Below are 16,520 nucleotides of genomic sequence, written 5' to 3' on the forward strand. Positions count from 1 at the left end.
GTGTAGACGAAGTGGGAGAGCAATGGACAGAATAACATTTGAAATTTGAGAGCTTCAGTATATTATATGACACCAATCATCCTTTTTTTTTACAGGCATTCTTGTGTGATCACAAATTTCCCACGCACACTTCTCTGAGCACCGCTGGAGTTTGAAGTTTGAAGGAAAGCGGAGACGCGTGCAGTTTAAATCTGGCCTAGGTTGTTTCTCTGGAAATCTTGAGTTTGTCGTGCTCTGCGGGGTGAGTTTGAGCAGCGCATACACAAATCTGCCTGATTGACATCGCTAAGAGCCTCCTCCTAGCTATGATTGAGTGTTTCTGACTGGGAGCTGTGTATTTCTGCAGATGGCTGTAGGACAGCAAAGGATGTGTTTTCTTTATTATTTTTTTTACACTTTAAACAAAAAAAAAAAGTTTTGGACTCTTGCTGTGCCTGAGTAATTCAGAGTGAAGTAGCTGAATACATACAACCAAAACTCTGGGAAAAGTTAATAGAGAAGCGTCTAAAGAGTTTCATAAAGCTGCATTAAGTCATAGTCTTGATGATAAGACAGCCATTGGTCTTTTAATCATGTAAACCACTTCTTAATAAAATATTTTAGAAATGTTTGCATTTAAAAAATATAATTTGAGTTTTCATACTATTTTGTTGCTTGGAAACATTTCTAAAATATGTGAAAAACAAAATTCAAATTCGTTTGGAATTGCATTTCTTAAATAGAAAACCATCACAATCCAACATTGGCAAGTGTGTTTTTTTTTTAATATAGCTGACAAAAATAAATGACTAGTTTACAATTTTACTCACCATCTTTGTCGGCTCTTCTGAATATCTGTGGACAGAAGATAAGAGAGGAAAATTAGTGTGAAAGAAAACTGTGGTTAATTTTGCAAACGCATCAAAAAAGTAAATACACAATTCACATCACTCTGATCCCATCCATCCATCCATCCATCCATTTTCTGTTCACCCTTGTCCCTAATGGGGTCGGGAGGGTTGCTGGTGCCCATCTCCAGCTACGTTCCGGGCGAGAGGCGGGGTACACCCTGGACAGGTCGCCAGTCTGTCGCAGGGCAACACAGAGACATACAGGACAAACAACCATTCACACACACACTCACACCTAGGGAGAATTTAGAGAAACCAATTGACCTGACAGTCATGTTTTTGGACTGTGGGAGGAAGCCGGAGTACCCGGAGAGAACCCACGCACTCTGATCCCCTGTGTAATAATTTAACTTCCCTTTGGAATCAATGTATTAATTTAAATTAACAGTGTGTTAATTGTTGATCAGCATTTTGCTACCAAAACAGTCCTAAACCATTGAGACATCAACTCCAATAGACCCCTGAAGTTATGTTGAGATATCTGACACTAATATGTCAGGAGAAAAAAGTTCTCTAGGATATGAGGTGCTTGACTGGATTGACATCTAGGGAATTTGGAGGCCACATCAAACCCTCAAACTTACCATTCCTCAAACCATTCCTAAATGGCTCTGGTTTTGTGGTAGGTTACTTTATACCCTGCCCATTACCTTGCTATGCAATTCCTCTCAATTCACAATTCGCTTCACTGCACAGTCTGGGCTTTCTCCCACTGACTTGGATTCCCCCCGGTAGATTTTCTACCGAGCCAATCAGTGAACAGAAAGAGAGGTTGTGAATGATGACGATAATTTTCTGCACTGTTTTGGAATTGTAGTCTGTCTGTAGTTTTATCAACAGCAACGGAGGAAGTGAGCGAAGTCATTCAGTCCGTGTTGGCCAAATATTCCATCCATCCATTTTCTAACACCTTTGTCCCTAGTGGGGTCAGGAGGGTTGCTGGTGCCCATCTCCAGCTAACGTTCCGGGCGAGAGGCGGGGTCACCCTGGACAGGTCGCCAGTCTGTCGCAGCCAAATATTCCAAATATTGAATTAACATTAACGTCCGCCTCTTTCAGCTTGGCACTTCTCTCTTCACAGTGGAAGATGGTTGTTTATAGCGTAGGCAATTTCCAATGAGCTTCTTAGAGCCGAACTGGCACATTCCATACGTCACGGCCAAACGTTAGAGATTTTAGGTAAAAGGTAAAATTTTAAACTTCAGCAGAGTCTAATCCTCCAGGAAGCAATCATGTCTCAGTAGCCAAGGCTTCAGACTCTCTGTATGAAACAAAGTTTGGAACAAGGGACTGGTTTTTACCAAGACTAGGTTATTCTGCTGAAAAAGGCCACAGAATGTAAGATATCCATTGAATTAACATGGATCTGCATCCAGATAGATGGCAGCACTGATGGTTTCCCCAACATAACATTCCCCATAGTTATTGTTTGTAGGTATTGATTGTGGTATTGATAGGTATTGATTGTGTTCATTATTAGAACACAATCTACCTGATCGTGTTCTAATAATGAACCCTTATTTGTACCCCATATAAAATGTTAATCTACAAACTAAAAATCCAAGTTATATTCAATTCAAATTCCTGATGGTAGTTTTACAGCATGCAGGAGCTTTGCTGTGGTAAAAATTAACAATGTATATTCTAAGACAATTATTAATTGTACTGTGCAATTATGAACTGTTTTCTTCTAAAAACAAGTTTTCTTGCGCAGAAAGAGTCCACAAAACTCAACTGAAATAGTGTATGAATGGGTAGCTAACTAATTAGTGTCAATGAAAACAAAATATGTATGTTAGACCTGTTTAGAAAGGGAAATACTTCATACACCAATCAGTAAGAAAAATACAGGCAACTGTTGTTACCTTGAAAGCCACCCTAGAGGAAATCCTTTTAACAGAAAACTTGAATTCTACTGAGTGGAAATAAAGCCAATAAGAAAACAGATCATCAATCAACCAATTAGTGTTTTTTTTTTTTTTTTGACTCCATCAGAAGGCCTGAAAGGAAGCAGCTGTTTATTAGCATATGAGAAACTCTTAGACTTGAAGTTCATGAGCATAAAACACTCAACAAACAAATTCACTGATCTACAGCTGACTGATTATGTACTGTGTGCGGGTGGTGCACCACATTAAGCTAATTTATAGCTTCAGCCAAAGATTCCTCCCACTGTGGATCTGATAATGTCAGAACGGCTACTTTCATCAGTGTTTTCTGAGAGCCATATGAAGTGTACCTGCTCAGGAGTGCAGCAGCATAATGAACAGGAGGACAGACGGAAAGACAAAGTGAGCGGCAGCAAAGGGCATACTAAGAAAAAGAGCAGTCGAAAATAAAATCGAGGCATCGCAACAAACCAGATCATCATTAACTGTTCCTTTAAAATAGATGAAAGGTTTAATACACATTTTCCATGTCAAAATTACATTTTTCAAACTAAATTTTCCAGAATTATCAGAAAATTTCACGCCATTTTAAAAGTTCACTATGAATATATGGTTTATCTTTTACAGTGCTAAGACTTTAAATAGGAAATCTGCACAAAGCAGGGATGAAAGAAGGGAAGATGGAAGAAAGACAGGAGGAAATAAAAGAAGAAAATATTCACCTGTATTCATACTTTTCAAACTTAATTTTCTTTTTCATTCTTTATCTAGACCTGAAAAATCTCAAATCAGATTTCAAACCTTTACACACTGCGGAACCGCGATAGGAAGTTTAAGAGTTAAGTTTAAGAATTAATGTTTAATCTAATGCGAATATTTCAGCTTTGTTATTTCTATTTTTTACAGGTTTTTTAATGGCGATAGTGGCTTTAATTCAACAGTACTGGCCAGGTAGAAGAGCAGAGACAATAGAGGAAGACATGCAGCAAATTGTCCAGGGTCAACAGTTTTGAGGACTGTAGTCTCTGCCTGGTGCTCTATCACTGAGCTATGTGGTTTAAATGTTGGAATATAAAAATGTATTTTTAGTGCAGAATATTTGATGATTTGATGATCGGGGTCAAATTTTACATACTAAAATGTTTTAATCTTTGTCAAATAAATAAATAAAAGACACTGGTCCTTATAAATTAAAGTTTATACATACTTTGAGTCACATCCATTTATTCAAGCCTTACGCAACCACTTGATCCATGAAGGATGAGAGGGGTAAGCAGGGGTAATACCTTAGTAGTCCATCAGGGTAACACAAAGACAAGTAAAATAACCACAAATACACACACTCGGGACTTGTATCTTCCTCAGGTAAATTAAATACTCTCACCACTCTCATGAAAGTCTTTACAAAACACTAGAAAACTATTTTCTGAAGCAAAACAACAACAATTAGAGTTTATATTTTGCGTCATTATTATGGAGGAGCTAATTATGACACTTTGGCATTGCACAATTAGTATTTCTAAAATTAAGAGGTAGATTCTTGCATCCACATGGCCAAAGTGAAGCTCATTATCACTGAGCAGAGCCACACTCCAAACGACAAGCTGCTCTGCATTGTTCTGCTGCCCGGCTGCACCCTGGGGCGCACTCAGCTCCACAGAAAGCAGTCAGATCTGGAGCTGCTTAAAGGCAGAGACGCTTAGGATAGAGGGAGAAAAGTGTTGTAGTGAGGAGGTGGTATGTGTTTGTGAAAAGTTACAACAGAAACACATGAAAACTGCAAAAAAAAAGACAGAATAAATGTAGAAATTGGAGACAGCAGCAGAAGAAAGGCAGACGGGAAAGTGATGCATCTTCTAACCTTATTAATAACGACATGAATGCTTCTGATGAGAGAGGGATGATTGGAAGTGAGGAGAAGGGGAAAAGATGAAAGGAATTTGAGAAACAGTAAGAAAGGTACAAAGGGTTAAGAAGAAGATTGAGGATAAATGCAGCAAAAAAAAAACAGCAACCAAGGAAGCAGGTTTAATGAGGAGAAATGCTGCATGAAGCTGTGAGCAAATAGACCCACCAGGAAACCACTTTGGTGTGAGTCTTTGCCGTGATAATAATGTTGGGGGTCAATAGTATGGGAAAATGGCAGAACAATTAGCATTTCAGGAGTAAAGGTGATCCAGAAAACTGGAGAATAAATGTCAGAATGAGTTCAAACTGAGTGTCAGCAGCTGCCATGCTCAGATCAATGAAATTAAACTAAATATTGAATAAATACAATACTAAAAATTGGAAATAAAGCTACAGTATCTGGCTCAATCACCACAAGTTATAAATGTTAAGGAGGTAAACAGCATTGTTTGAAGAACCATTGTTTGGGAAAGGTTATTTCCCAAATGTTATGTCATGTTCAGGTGGAAAACATGAAAAGCAAGGCATTTGGTGCATATGCCTCTGACGACATCACATAAGGCAACTGATAAGAGTATTTAAAGGTAAAGAATGAAATTACTCAACGGAAGGATTTTACTTGTGCCACACAACTGCAGAAAAACATTTTAGTTGTGAGAGCACTGCATAGCTTTCAAAAAAGTGCGATAAAAAATATATTCAAGCAGTTTGTGCAGTGGTTCAATCTTCCAAAAGTTCCTTTTTCCATCTCATTGATCCACATAGACAGGAAGCTTTCTTAGCAAGGTTTTTCCTTCAGTGAAAAATTTTTTTCCGATTTTTGCAATCTTGTAATGGAATGGTTTACTTTCCTTTTTACAACATTTTATGTCATATTATACGTTTTAAAAAGAAGAAAAAAATACACCGATTGTTGACTTTAACCAGCTATGAACCATAAACTTTTCTTTTGTCTTCCTTGCAGGTTTACGCTGCACGTAATTCCTGAGGATTAAAAAAAATGGAATCAGAAAAATTTTATTTGGCTGTATTGATAAGCTCACCGTATTAATAAGTTCACCGGAGGTACTTCTGTGCGGACAACATGTTCAACAACTAAACTAGAGGTTAAAATAAACATTGATGGTCGCTGCTTTGACAAAAGTGTCTGCCATTAGTTGTTTTTTCATTGGGTTGAAGGCTAAATCATCTTAAACTGTTTGTTATTCGGATTACTGAGTAAAAGGATGCAGGCTGAAAGCAAACTGGCACTGCCTTAAGAACATGTCGGTGCGTAAGTGCGCAGCGCGCTCTGGATGTCTTCATCCACCCACCCATCCGCCCCAACCTGCAGCTTCATACTCACATCCAGGATAACCGAGATGCCTCTCCGTGGCTCCGGGGCGAAGAACTGCTCCTGAGCCACGGCCACCTCCTCCTTGCTGGAGGCGTACTCCCGGCTGGAGATGTTCTTGTTGTCGCTCATTTTGGTGACGATCCAGCGGACGAGCCCGTCGATTCCACCGGGCTGGGCGCCGCTGTTTCCGGACTGCGCTGCCGTCGCGGACTCACTGTCCTGACCGGCTACGGGTTTCGGCTGCTCGCGGCTTTCCTGGGCTCGAAGTTTGGCTTGTTCTTTGTTCAGCAGTTTGTGGACCCCGTCCCTACAGTAACGCGCTGCCTGCTCACACATCCTTTTGCTGCGGAGCGCTCATGCTGCGCTCTATGGGGGAGAGAGAGAAGCTCCCACCCCCTCCTGTCTCCCCCACCCAACACTTCCCCTGTTACATCACCCACCCCAAAACACACCCATCCACATCTTAATAAAATCTAATGTGTGTGTGGAGAACGTATTTATTGGTAATTTAAGTTATAACAAATCATTTAATCTAACCATGAAGCTTCAATAAACTCTTATGAGACTCATCTCTAAAAGCAACAACTTGAACAGGCGTATTGCAGCTGATTTGGGTATGATCAAAAGTATATTTCAAATTACTTTATTTCAAAAATTAAAACGTGTTTTAAACAGATTAGTTATACATAGCCTGACACGTAGCGTTGCTCTCAATTTTTCTGAGGAATTCTGCCTTACAGCTAATAAAAGCCCTGGTCCAAAGTACTCCTTTTAGATGGAAGAAATTTCCTTTAGAAATTAAAGTCGCAAAGGCTGGAAAAAGAGCAGAATCTACATACAAAAAGAGTACCAAACTAGTGTTAAGTGTACATGCTGCGAAGTACAGACGTCTCAGTAGTTTGAGACTTCTGTATTTAAACCCCCCTCTATTATTAAGAGCTTGAAATACATCACTCTCCGTATTACCTAATATTCTAGTTTATTGAGATACACCTGCTAGGTCTGGTAAAAAGAAAAACGTTTGTTGTTTTTTTTACAGTTTTAAATGTGTCTAAATGTTTGCCATAATGTAAATTGGCATGACTGAAACATCCTGTTTAAGACAAAAGTTTGAGAAGCCAGTAGAAGTTCAATAATAGGCTAAAATGGTTAAATGGTGCTATTAGAAACCTTTGATAAATGTTTTAAATAAATTGCTATCTGTTAAAACAGTAAGTTCCTTACTAATTTTGTTGAATTTTTTTAGTTTTAATATACTGAATGTATGCATTTACTATATTACAGTAACTTGTGTTTTATTCAGGAAAAGATAAATGAACAGATAATTACTCTTAAGATAAACATTGATTACAATATTCCCTGTGGAGTCATTAAGTTTACAAGTTGATATTAAATATGCTTTAGTTATTTTTATATTTATTTAGCAGGAATTTCTCCAAGAGATTCCATGTTTTCTGAGGTTTGACTCAGTTTATTTGGTTTATACTTTTCTCAGTCATTTCTGAAGTAAATACTTTATCTTGTGAGGAAGCAAAAGTAATACTCTTTCTTTGAGGATCTTGTCCAAGAGCATCAACTGATGAACAATAAGGGATTGCTTTAATGTCCAAACTTATTAATATTACTTTACCTCTGAACATCAACAGCAGGAAGTTCTTCTTCCCAAAGGGAGGATCAGAGGATTTTGCTTCATCCAGGAAACAGGAGTGTCTCCTGAACTGTCACTCCAGCTTCTCATTAGAGGTTTGTGTGTAGTGCATGTCTGATGTGACACGTCTAACCTTTGGTAATGAGAGACTCCCCCAGCTCTGCCCTTTCCATTGAGTAGTGAGTCTTTGCTTCAATGTGCTGCATGTCTAACAGAACTCAGCACTGATTTGGTTGAATTAGGTCCTGCTGTTGAGCCAATGGAGTGACCAAAAAGCAGAAAAGTCAAGTAAGGCCATTTGTTGAACCAATCTAGGAAGTACCAGAATTCAAATCCAGTCACTTGACATGATTGCCCCCATGTGGAAATGAGTGTGCAATAACAGGAAGAGCTTCTCTGCAATATTTATTCAGTTTTTTAAAGAATATATTTTGAAACAAAATAATTAAAGCTTGTAGATACTATATTTTTGGCATCAACATTTATATTTTAGTTTCAAAACGGTCTAACATCCCAACTCAGGTTATAGAGATAACCTAAGCTGAAATAAAGAATAAGGTTAGAACTTTCTATCTGCTTTGGGTGTTTTCTTTATGCTTCCCTAAGAAGACTGAGGCTGCTGGCCCTTCAGGTAAAAGACCCATGAAATGGAATTGCTCCGGGCCTCTGTGTTCAGTCTGCAGACAGTCAACTTCCCAAACCATGGTCCAGGATGCCCTCCAGGAGGAATTTCAAAATACACCATAATATTATGTGACTTTTTGGAGGCTATGTTGTCCATCTCTTTGACAGTAAAGCATGGGTTGTCAACCTAGAAGCAACAAAAATATCATTAGGTTACATAATTTTCACACATGAATGCAAAAGAGAATAAGTTGTTGATTGAAGTCAAATATGCAAAAGTTAAAGAAAATGTAGTGTGAAGAACCTATCAAGAGGCAATAGAAAGTGGCCAGATGGATGTCAGAACCAAAGAGCAAATTTTCATAAGGGAGTCAAGCTGAAAGCTGTGGCAATAAAACTGGTAATTTCCACAATCTGCGAACCCCTTTATCACTAACATGACTCCTGGGTGCGCAGTTGATGTAGGCTTTAATCATAAGCCATCATTGACACAATGCGTCAAAATCCTCTCTGAAAGGCTTAGCCATTGTCTCTAAATATTAACATGTAACCTGGACGTAGAACAAGGAGCAACAAAAAAGACAATCAGCATGTTTACTAATGTTTCTGTAAATCAATAATAAATAGGAGTGAAATACAGAAGCAAACCATGTCTGAGAAGCAAGTAATTTTTACACTGACTTTAAATGGCCTCATTAATAATAAAAAATTAAATATTCTATGAATATCCAAATAATAAACAACTGAGTAGCCAGTTCCTATCAGAATCCATCCATCTATGTTGCTGAATAGGCAGAGATGTTGTGGAATGATGACCTGCTCAAAGTATACCAGTCTTGTCTCTTTTCACAAACATAAGGTAAACTCTGTTAGCCTTGCAAGCATTCAGTCATTACACAATAAGGATGGATGGTTAGGTGAGATGGATGTTTGTGCCTGGTTTGAACAGGGCCTAAAAAAAGCCATGAGTTTAACGATGCCTGTTTGGTCCCGAAAAAAACTACACACAACACAAATGAATGATTAAATAGCAGAAAGATGCCTTTTTCTAATGTGAGAGGACAAGTAGTAGAGCTACTGGATGGAGACAAAGCTTCTGGTAGATTTTGTTGATCAATGGGAAATTTCAGAATCTTTAGGTTTTTGTACAATAAATAATGCAAAAAATTTACCAGCTTTTGATTTGTTTGCACACTGGATAGTGGGAACTATCTATTGTTCTACTCTTTAATCTTGTTAGGCTCTGCATGAACTTTACCTTGAAAGAGAAAGTTGTGGTCGTCAGGAACACATTTTTGAAAGGGATGGAGACGCTGCCACCCCCTTTGATGTTGTATGGGCCCTGAGGTCTTGGGAAGGTGCAGACTCCGTGCAAAGGAAATATGTATTCACCACCAATATCTGAGTTCAAGGTGACCTGTCCTCTCACCTCGCCCAGCTCATGTGGCTCAAAACGAACATCCACCTTCACTTCTGACCCTGAAGGAAAACCGGGCAAAACACTGACACTTTTGTCCACGATAAAATCAGGACGATCACTCTGTAGAAGAGACAGAACAACACATGGTAAATGGCCCGTACTTATGTAGCGCTACTTCTGGTCCAGAGGACTCCAGATAGTCATTCAGTCATTCACACACTGACAGTGGTAAGCTACATTGTAGCCATAGATGAGCAAGATGAGGTTTGAACCCCCAGCCCACCAGTTACAGGACGAAGTCTTACCACTGTCACCACCTGGATCGGAGTCAAATAACAATAAAACAATATGCTACTGAGGAAAAAACACTGTTTACAAAAATCAAAAACCTTCCTGGTCAATATGAATTTCAAGGTTTATTTGAGGTTTGATTTGCTAATTCTGGTATCACTGGCCTAATTTCTTCAAGGTATACACTGGGTATAAGGAAAAAATGTGCTGCAGGTTGTCTGACAGAAGCAGGTATTGAAACGTATGCCATTTTGCTTTGAATGATGTTCAAATGATGGTTGATGTGTTTATAGACCAAAGTGGGAGTTCTTAATGTTAATGCATTTAACAAATAGAACAAAAACTATTTCAGTGTTTTATTTACTTAGTTCTTATTGGTGATTGGCAGATCAAACTGGCAAGTTTCTGATTTTTGGCCAATCTATTGGTTAATCTGTAATAAAATTTAATTTATATCTTGTAATTTGTTGGCATTGTTATCTTTTTAAAACATTTCTATAAAACAAGATTGAGTTCTGTTAGTTTCTTACCCTACAGATGTACTTGGTTGCACCTTGGGAGTAATTAGTAAAATTAATGAAATTAGAGTCGCTGCTCCCCAGTGTAGTGTGGAAGTGGACTGTCTGCTCTGGTGGTGGAGAGACAGCTTTGAGAAGCAGATTGTAGTGAAATTGGCCCAGGTCAGTACTGGACAGGGTCAGACGTATGGTAGATTCGCCTACATTAAGAGGCAGATACTCGAAGTTCAGAGAACCCTGAGGAGAAGAGATGTACATACGCAGACATATTCAGGTCAGGTATATTCAATGATAGATATTTTGTCATCAAAATGAAATTTGTCTTTCGTATCAACCTTGGACTGTCCTGGAACGACCTGCTGAGGTGGAGCCTTGATGTCAGTACATTTACACTCTGGGGTAAAATTGGTAGCTCTGTTTAGGGGGTTCTCCACATGTACAACACCGTAGGCCGCTCTGCGAACAGGCGTCTCCAGGTTGATAGTAGCCAGGACTCCCGGAGAGCTGACTTTAAAATTGATGAGGTAGAACAAGAACTCCCCTGTTGTTTCATTACGAAATGTCACCTGAGTAGAAAGATTAAAGTGTGGAGTGAGGGCCAGATTCATGCAGTTGTCAGACTGTTTCTTTTTCATGTATACTGGTGGGTCTCAACTGTGTCCTATGTGGGTTTAAAGTAAGGAATGTCAGATTCAGTCAACTCCATAACGTTTGTGCTGGTTATGGTGATCATGAGGAAGAGTCTACCATTCACACAGTTCCAGAGCATCAAGATAGAGTATTTTACTTCTGCTGTAGCACTATATTGTTTATTTTTGTTTGTTTTTATTTTTTGCTTAATAACTTGTGCAAATTCTGCAGAGGTGGTAACCAAAAAAAGCACTGCACACTCTGTAAGTTTTACTGTTTCAGCTGAAGTTCAACAAATTAAACCTTTTAGCTCTTTTAGAAAATTGTGTTAAACTTGGAAGCCAATGCCATGGAAGTCTGGCTCAGCTAAACATTGACTTGCTAATGCTACAGTAAAGTATTTGTTTCATAAGGTTATTTATCTTCTTACACCTTTGAAATAGAAGGCAAATATGCAATAGTGTGATATGGATACTCATATGGTTAGAGAAACATACTCGCACAAACATAGATAAACTTGTTTGCCCAAACCCTTGCAATGTATTCTCCCTCTTTGTATGCATTAAAAGACATCGTGTAGTCCCTCTTGGCCAAAGCGGGAACCTCGATGAACTTGTCTCCTTTGAGGAACACAGTTAGGTCTGGTTTCTCAGGTTTAACTACCTCTAGCAGCACAGAGAACCTGAAAACAGAAAAATAGTCAATATATTTGTTAAAACATAAAACTATAAGTCTCATAGAACCATGATAAATGGTCTTTTGAGACCATTTATTATAGCCTCATAACCCGAGACCATTTATTATAGCGCCATAAGAGTTGTTAAATTTTTCATCTCTAGTTAAATACTAAGAAATAAATATTATATTTTGGTATCCATTCCATTCCTAGATTTTGGATTAGAATCCCTATCAGGCCTTTTTAAATTAACTGAGCTTCACATACCTGTTGTTGGTCTATTGATCTATGATTTTATCACAGGCAGACAGGGATTTCAATCAATTCCTGTTTCTGTGTGCATAATTTTATAGACCGTATTATTTTGTTGATTGAATGTATGGCATTCACAGTGATAGATAGGGTGCTGTAGTTTGCAGTCTGACTTAAATAAAGTGAGAAGTCCAATGATTTGATTTGATGCTATGATTTTCCAATTTTTCAGTATCTGTATTCTTTAGCTATGTTTTTAATGGATCTCATTATAGAAAGGAATCAGTATAAGGTGATGAGTCTGATTTACCAAAATTGTTATTCACACACAAACTAATCAAGATGAGAAAAGTCCCATAGGCTTTTTTATATGTTAAATGAAATTGGAATTACCATAAATTATATAAATTGACTTAGTGTTTTACCTCTGCAGCCTGGTGAGCCAGTTGTTGACTTGGAGAACAATAGAGCTTTGGGTTTTGGCAGGCAGCTCCTGTGAGATGATGTCCTCTGCTTTTGGGGCAAACGCACTTCCTTGCAGATTGAACAGAATTCCCCTCCCACCAGGAAAAGAGAAAAAAACTGATCCCTGTGAAAAATACAGGTCTATTTTTTGACATTTTACTTTCAGTCCTAAATACAAAAATGCTTCCTTTAAAAGTAATATTTTTCTCTACCGGGTGTTTGTTTCCATCAATCGTCATGGTCAGTGGTCTGTACGTGACGTCAAATGTCTTGCTTTGGCTGGGTTCAAAGGTCATAAAGTGAGCAGCACTCCATTGCTCACCCTTGACTACAAGTGTGACGTTGCAGGACTCACAGGTAGGGTTGGTTACGGACAGGGTCTGAGTTTGAGAGGTGCGCACTCGGCAAGAAAAATTTACCACCTGGAGACAGACGTTTTACAAAATGTATAAAATTAATCAAACCTGCCAGAATTTCTCTAGGTAAGTTTCAACTGACAACATGTCCTCTGACACACGTATTCAAGAGTTCAATAATAAAAGACATCTGCATCTAAGCATAAACAGGAATAATAATGCAATCCCTTCAGCTTTTGTTGGACTTAAAATTATAATTTCTATCAAAGAACATCATGTACATGAACATGATGCAGTTTCTTTTGTTATGATGCAGCAAAAACAATCAACATGCTTTTGCAGCCTTTTAAAAAACCTTTTGTCTGTCTACTTTAGATAAATAAATGAATGTGAAAGAACTTCAACTCAAGCTTTCTGACTTATTTGATTCCTCAGATGCAGGACTTTAGGGGTACTCAGTTAATTAAATCTAACTGCAAGAAGTTGCATAAATCCTTAAATCTATCAAAAGCTGCCGAGTCAACCAAATGAGACAAATCAATTGACTTGTCTCATGTATAATGTAATTACATTATTTGGAGCTACTGTTTTAACCATTTACACAATGAGGAACTGACATGGAAGCTTTTATAAAAAATACTAAAAAAAAAATAAAAATAATATTACATCAGTCTAAATGTAAGTTTTAATATTTTTTTACTGTCCAGATCTATCTGCAATATTACATAAAAATACATTTAAATCTGATAGATTCAACATTGTTTTTAAGCCTTAATAAACAGTATATTTACTTTAAGGTGCTTTACAAGGCAACTAAGTCAATTTTCTATTTAGAAACATGACTTCAAATCAACAATCATGAGGCAAGATTGGAACCAAAAAAGCTCCTTATCCTTTAACTGATAACCAAAGTGTGTATTAACAATAATTATTTTAAAGATATGAAAAATGTATATTTGTATGTAAAGAGAAAGTTCAGTCTAACCTCTTTGCTAATGGAAGGTGGGACGCAGGAACCTGTGACCGTCAATTTAATAAATGGGGAACCGTTGATGAAGCAGGACAGGTTCTCATATCTGATGTCATCACTGAGCTTCACAGGGGTAAAGGTCACCTCAAAGGGAAAGTCCTTGCTTGGGCAGATATATCCTTTTACAGGTCTGATCGACAACTCTGCAGGAAAATCTTTGGTTTGCCAATGAAATCTGGCAGTTCAGTGAACCGAAGCAAAATAGGGGGAAGAAAATAAACCCAACCAGAAAAAGTGTTTGGGGAATGTGCTGGTTCCATAAAAATATAGTAGGATATGTTGTTATTCAACATTACCTGACAGTAGTGTCACCGGTGTTTGTCATGACAATCCTCCTGTTTGTCTGGCAGTTTTGGACCATAGCTCCAAAAGACACTTGGCTGCAGTCTAAATTGACTTCCAATCCCTGGTATTTTTAAATTATGAATTACTACCAAATATTTTTTGAACAGAAACATCGTCTTACATAATTCACTAAGGGAATATTCTTGTACACAATGTAATGATTGTGAGGGCAAATTCCAGCCAACCTTGCAACAGCCCTCGATGGTCAGCAGGGGGTGGAAGAACCCTTTGAACTCCGCCTGCAGCTCAGCCAAAAACGGAGCAATGTGCTGTTGAGGTGAAAACTGAATCTGCAGCCTACAGGAGTCTCCACCAGATTTCAGTTTCAGGTCACCTAATGGGCTGACAGTCAGGTCCTGGTGGGAGGAAGGCAGCTATTAAGTCTAACTAAGTCTGGCTTTAGTGGACTCCAGTTTAAAGGTTGATACATTTGTGTTGTGGTTACCTTTGGATCTACAGGAGGATCTGAGTTCAGTGTCAAAGTGAAAGAAAGGTCTAGGAGGCTGTCATTGACTAGAATGACTTGTTTGTTCACTTTTTGACCCAACGCTAGACATCCTAGTTTCACTTTCTTTTGTGGAGGATCAATCACTACCAGCTGGGACAAAAAAAAAGCATATATTAGGGTCATGAAAATGACTTTGGACAAATAAGAGAGACCACTTTTTTCTTTTTGAATAAAATGATGCACTCACACTATTGTTTCCATGCTTATGTTTGTTTACATCTATGGGCAGATCTCAGTCAATCAAAATATTACAGAGCGATATATTTCAAGCATTTCTTCTGTTAATTTTGCTGATTATAAATTATAGTAAGAAAAACACATAATTTAGTTTAGAAAAATTGATTAAAACAACCAAAAACAAAAACAAAACAATTTTAAATAATTATATATTCTGTTGTTCTCCACAGTTATGGGAAAGACTGCTGACTAAACAATTCTCTGCAGCAGAATCAGTCACAGATACCTGAGACTAGCATGGTAAGCCATGATAGGTCACTGTTAAAGAAGCTGATTGTTCACAGAGCACTATAGAAGTGTTGTAAGCAAATACATTAATGGAAAGCTGAGTGGAAGGAAAAAGTGTGATAAAAAAGGGTGCACAAACAAAAATGATAACTACAACCTCAAGACGATTATAAAGCAAGGGGTACAAGAGATTGAAGGACGGTGGGGATTTAAACCCAATTCTATTCTTCAAGATGCATCTAACCCAGATTTATCCACGCCATAGGCTACAACTGTCACATTGCTTGTGTTAGCTGACACATGAACCAGAGACAATATTAGAAGGCTCATAATGGGCTTAAAAGAAAAAGGACTGGACCAGTACTCTTTTTATATGAAGGCAAATTTTGCATTTTATTTACAAAATCAAGGATCTGGAGTTTGGAGAAAAATTGATGAGCTCAGTTCAGAGGTCGACCATGAAATTTTAGACTATGATATTTGATTCTTCAGCAGATTCCCATAGTGTCTGTAGCACAAATACCATGGTTTAATAACCATAGTATTATTAAGCTTGACTGACCTAAACCCCATAGAGTATCTATTAGGGGTGTAACAACACACAAAATTTAACTTTGCCACATTTCTTGGTTTTAAAGCTCAATACTTACTAGGTCCTCTAAGAAAGAGGAACACATTCTTTACATTGGTCAGCAACTTGAAATAAGTGCTTGCAAAGTATTTTTGTAATTGACCATCATCTTTGACATATACTACATTAAAAGTATATGTGAGCATACTGCTCACCATACACTGAGCAGCAGTATGCTCAGTGTATGGTGCTTTTTATACACTGAGCATAAAAAGTGCTCAGTATATAAGTACTTTTTATGCTTATACACTGCATAAAAAGTGTATAAGCATACTACTTTTTTTACACTACTTTACACTCTGAAAGTAGTGTAAAAAAAGTAGTGTGTTTTTTACACTACTTTCTTACCTTTAATTCAATGCCTTCTCCTTGTATCTCCACTTGTTTTGTGTCACAGCTGTCTAAGACAAAAAGGAGCTTTCCACTATAACGACAAGTCTTCTGGGGGTAGAAGGAAAATGGTACCGCCATAATACCACCAGGTCTCAAAATATCTGGCTGGAAGTCCACCTTCAAGAATGCTGTGTTTTGAAACTGGCACTGGACACTGATGAGAACAAAATCAAAACACAGTATTTGAAAATTTTCAACCCATTCAACTGTGGAGTTTTAAAAAGAAAACAAAAAGATAAATAAGG

General features: G+C 37.9%; 2 protein-coding genes across 4 annotated transcripts in view; both read right to left on the reverse strand.

The window, feature by feature from the left end:
• necab2 (N-terminal EF-hand calcium binding protein 2) overlaps positions 1-6,407 on the reverse strand; it is a 103,652-nt gene extending 97,245 nt beyond the window's left edge. For both annotated transcript variants that reach the window (XM_028027883.1, XM_028027877.1), the window contains exons 1-2: positions 6,033-6,407; positions 810-834 (exon numbers count right to left, since the gene is read on the reverse strand). In XM_028027883.1, coding sequence (XP_027883684.1) covers positions 810-834; positions 6,033-6,359 — 352 coding nt within the window. In that variant the 5' untranslated portion in view covers positions 6,360-6,407. The remainder of the gene's footprint in view (positions 1-809; positions 835-6,032) is intronic.
• A 1,656-nt stretch (positions 6,408-8,063) lies between these two features.
• The window catches only part of hydin (HYDIN axonemal central pair apparatus protein), a 72,703-nt gene continuing 64,246 nt past the window's right edge, over positions 8,064-16,520 (reverse strand). The window contains exons 79-90 of one of the 2 annotated variants that reach the window (XM_028027848.1): positions 16,231-16,429; positions 14,724-14,876; positions 14,464-14,634; positions 14,230-14,339; positions 13,889-14,108; positions 12,760-12,969; positions 12,508-12,671; positions 11,686-11,836; positions 10,860-11,090; positions 10,537-10,761; positions 9,554-9,835; positions 8,064-8,482 (exon numbers count right to left, since the gene is read on the reverse strand). In XM_028027848.1, the coding sequence (XP_027883649.1) occupies positions 8,273-8,482; positions 9,554-9,835; positions 10,537-10,761; positions 10,860-11,090; positions 11,686-11,836; positions 12,508-12,671; positions 12,760-12,969; positions 13,889-14,108; positions 14,230-14,339; positions 14,464-14,634; positions 14,724-14,876; positions 16,231-16,429 (2,326 nt within the window). In that variant the 3' untranslated portion in view covers positions 8,064-8,272. Of the gene's footprint in view, positions 8,483-9,553; positions 9,836-10,536; positions 10,762-10,859; positions 11,091-11,661; positions 11,837-12,507; positions 12,672-12,759; positions 12,970-13,888; positions 14,109-14,229; positions 14,340-14,463; positions 14,635-14,723; positions 14,877-16,230; positions 16,430-16,520 lie in introns of both variants that reach the window. The other variant, XM_028027838.1, reaches the window with a different exon arrangement.

The sequence above is a fragment of the Xiphophorus couchianus genome, chromosome 2 (genome assembly GCF_001444195.1).
Source record: "Xiphophorus couchianus chromosome 2, X_couchianus-1.0, whole genome shotgun sequence".
In the NCBI taxonomy this organism is placed as follows: domain Eukaryota; kingdom Metazoa; phylum Chordata; class Actinopteri; order Cyprinodontiformes; family Poeciliidae; genus Xiphophorus; species Xiphophorus couchianus.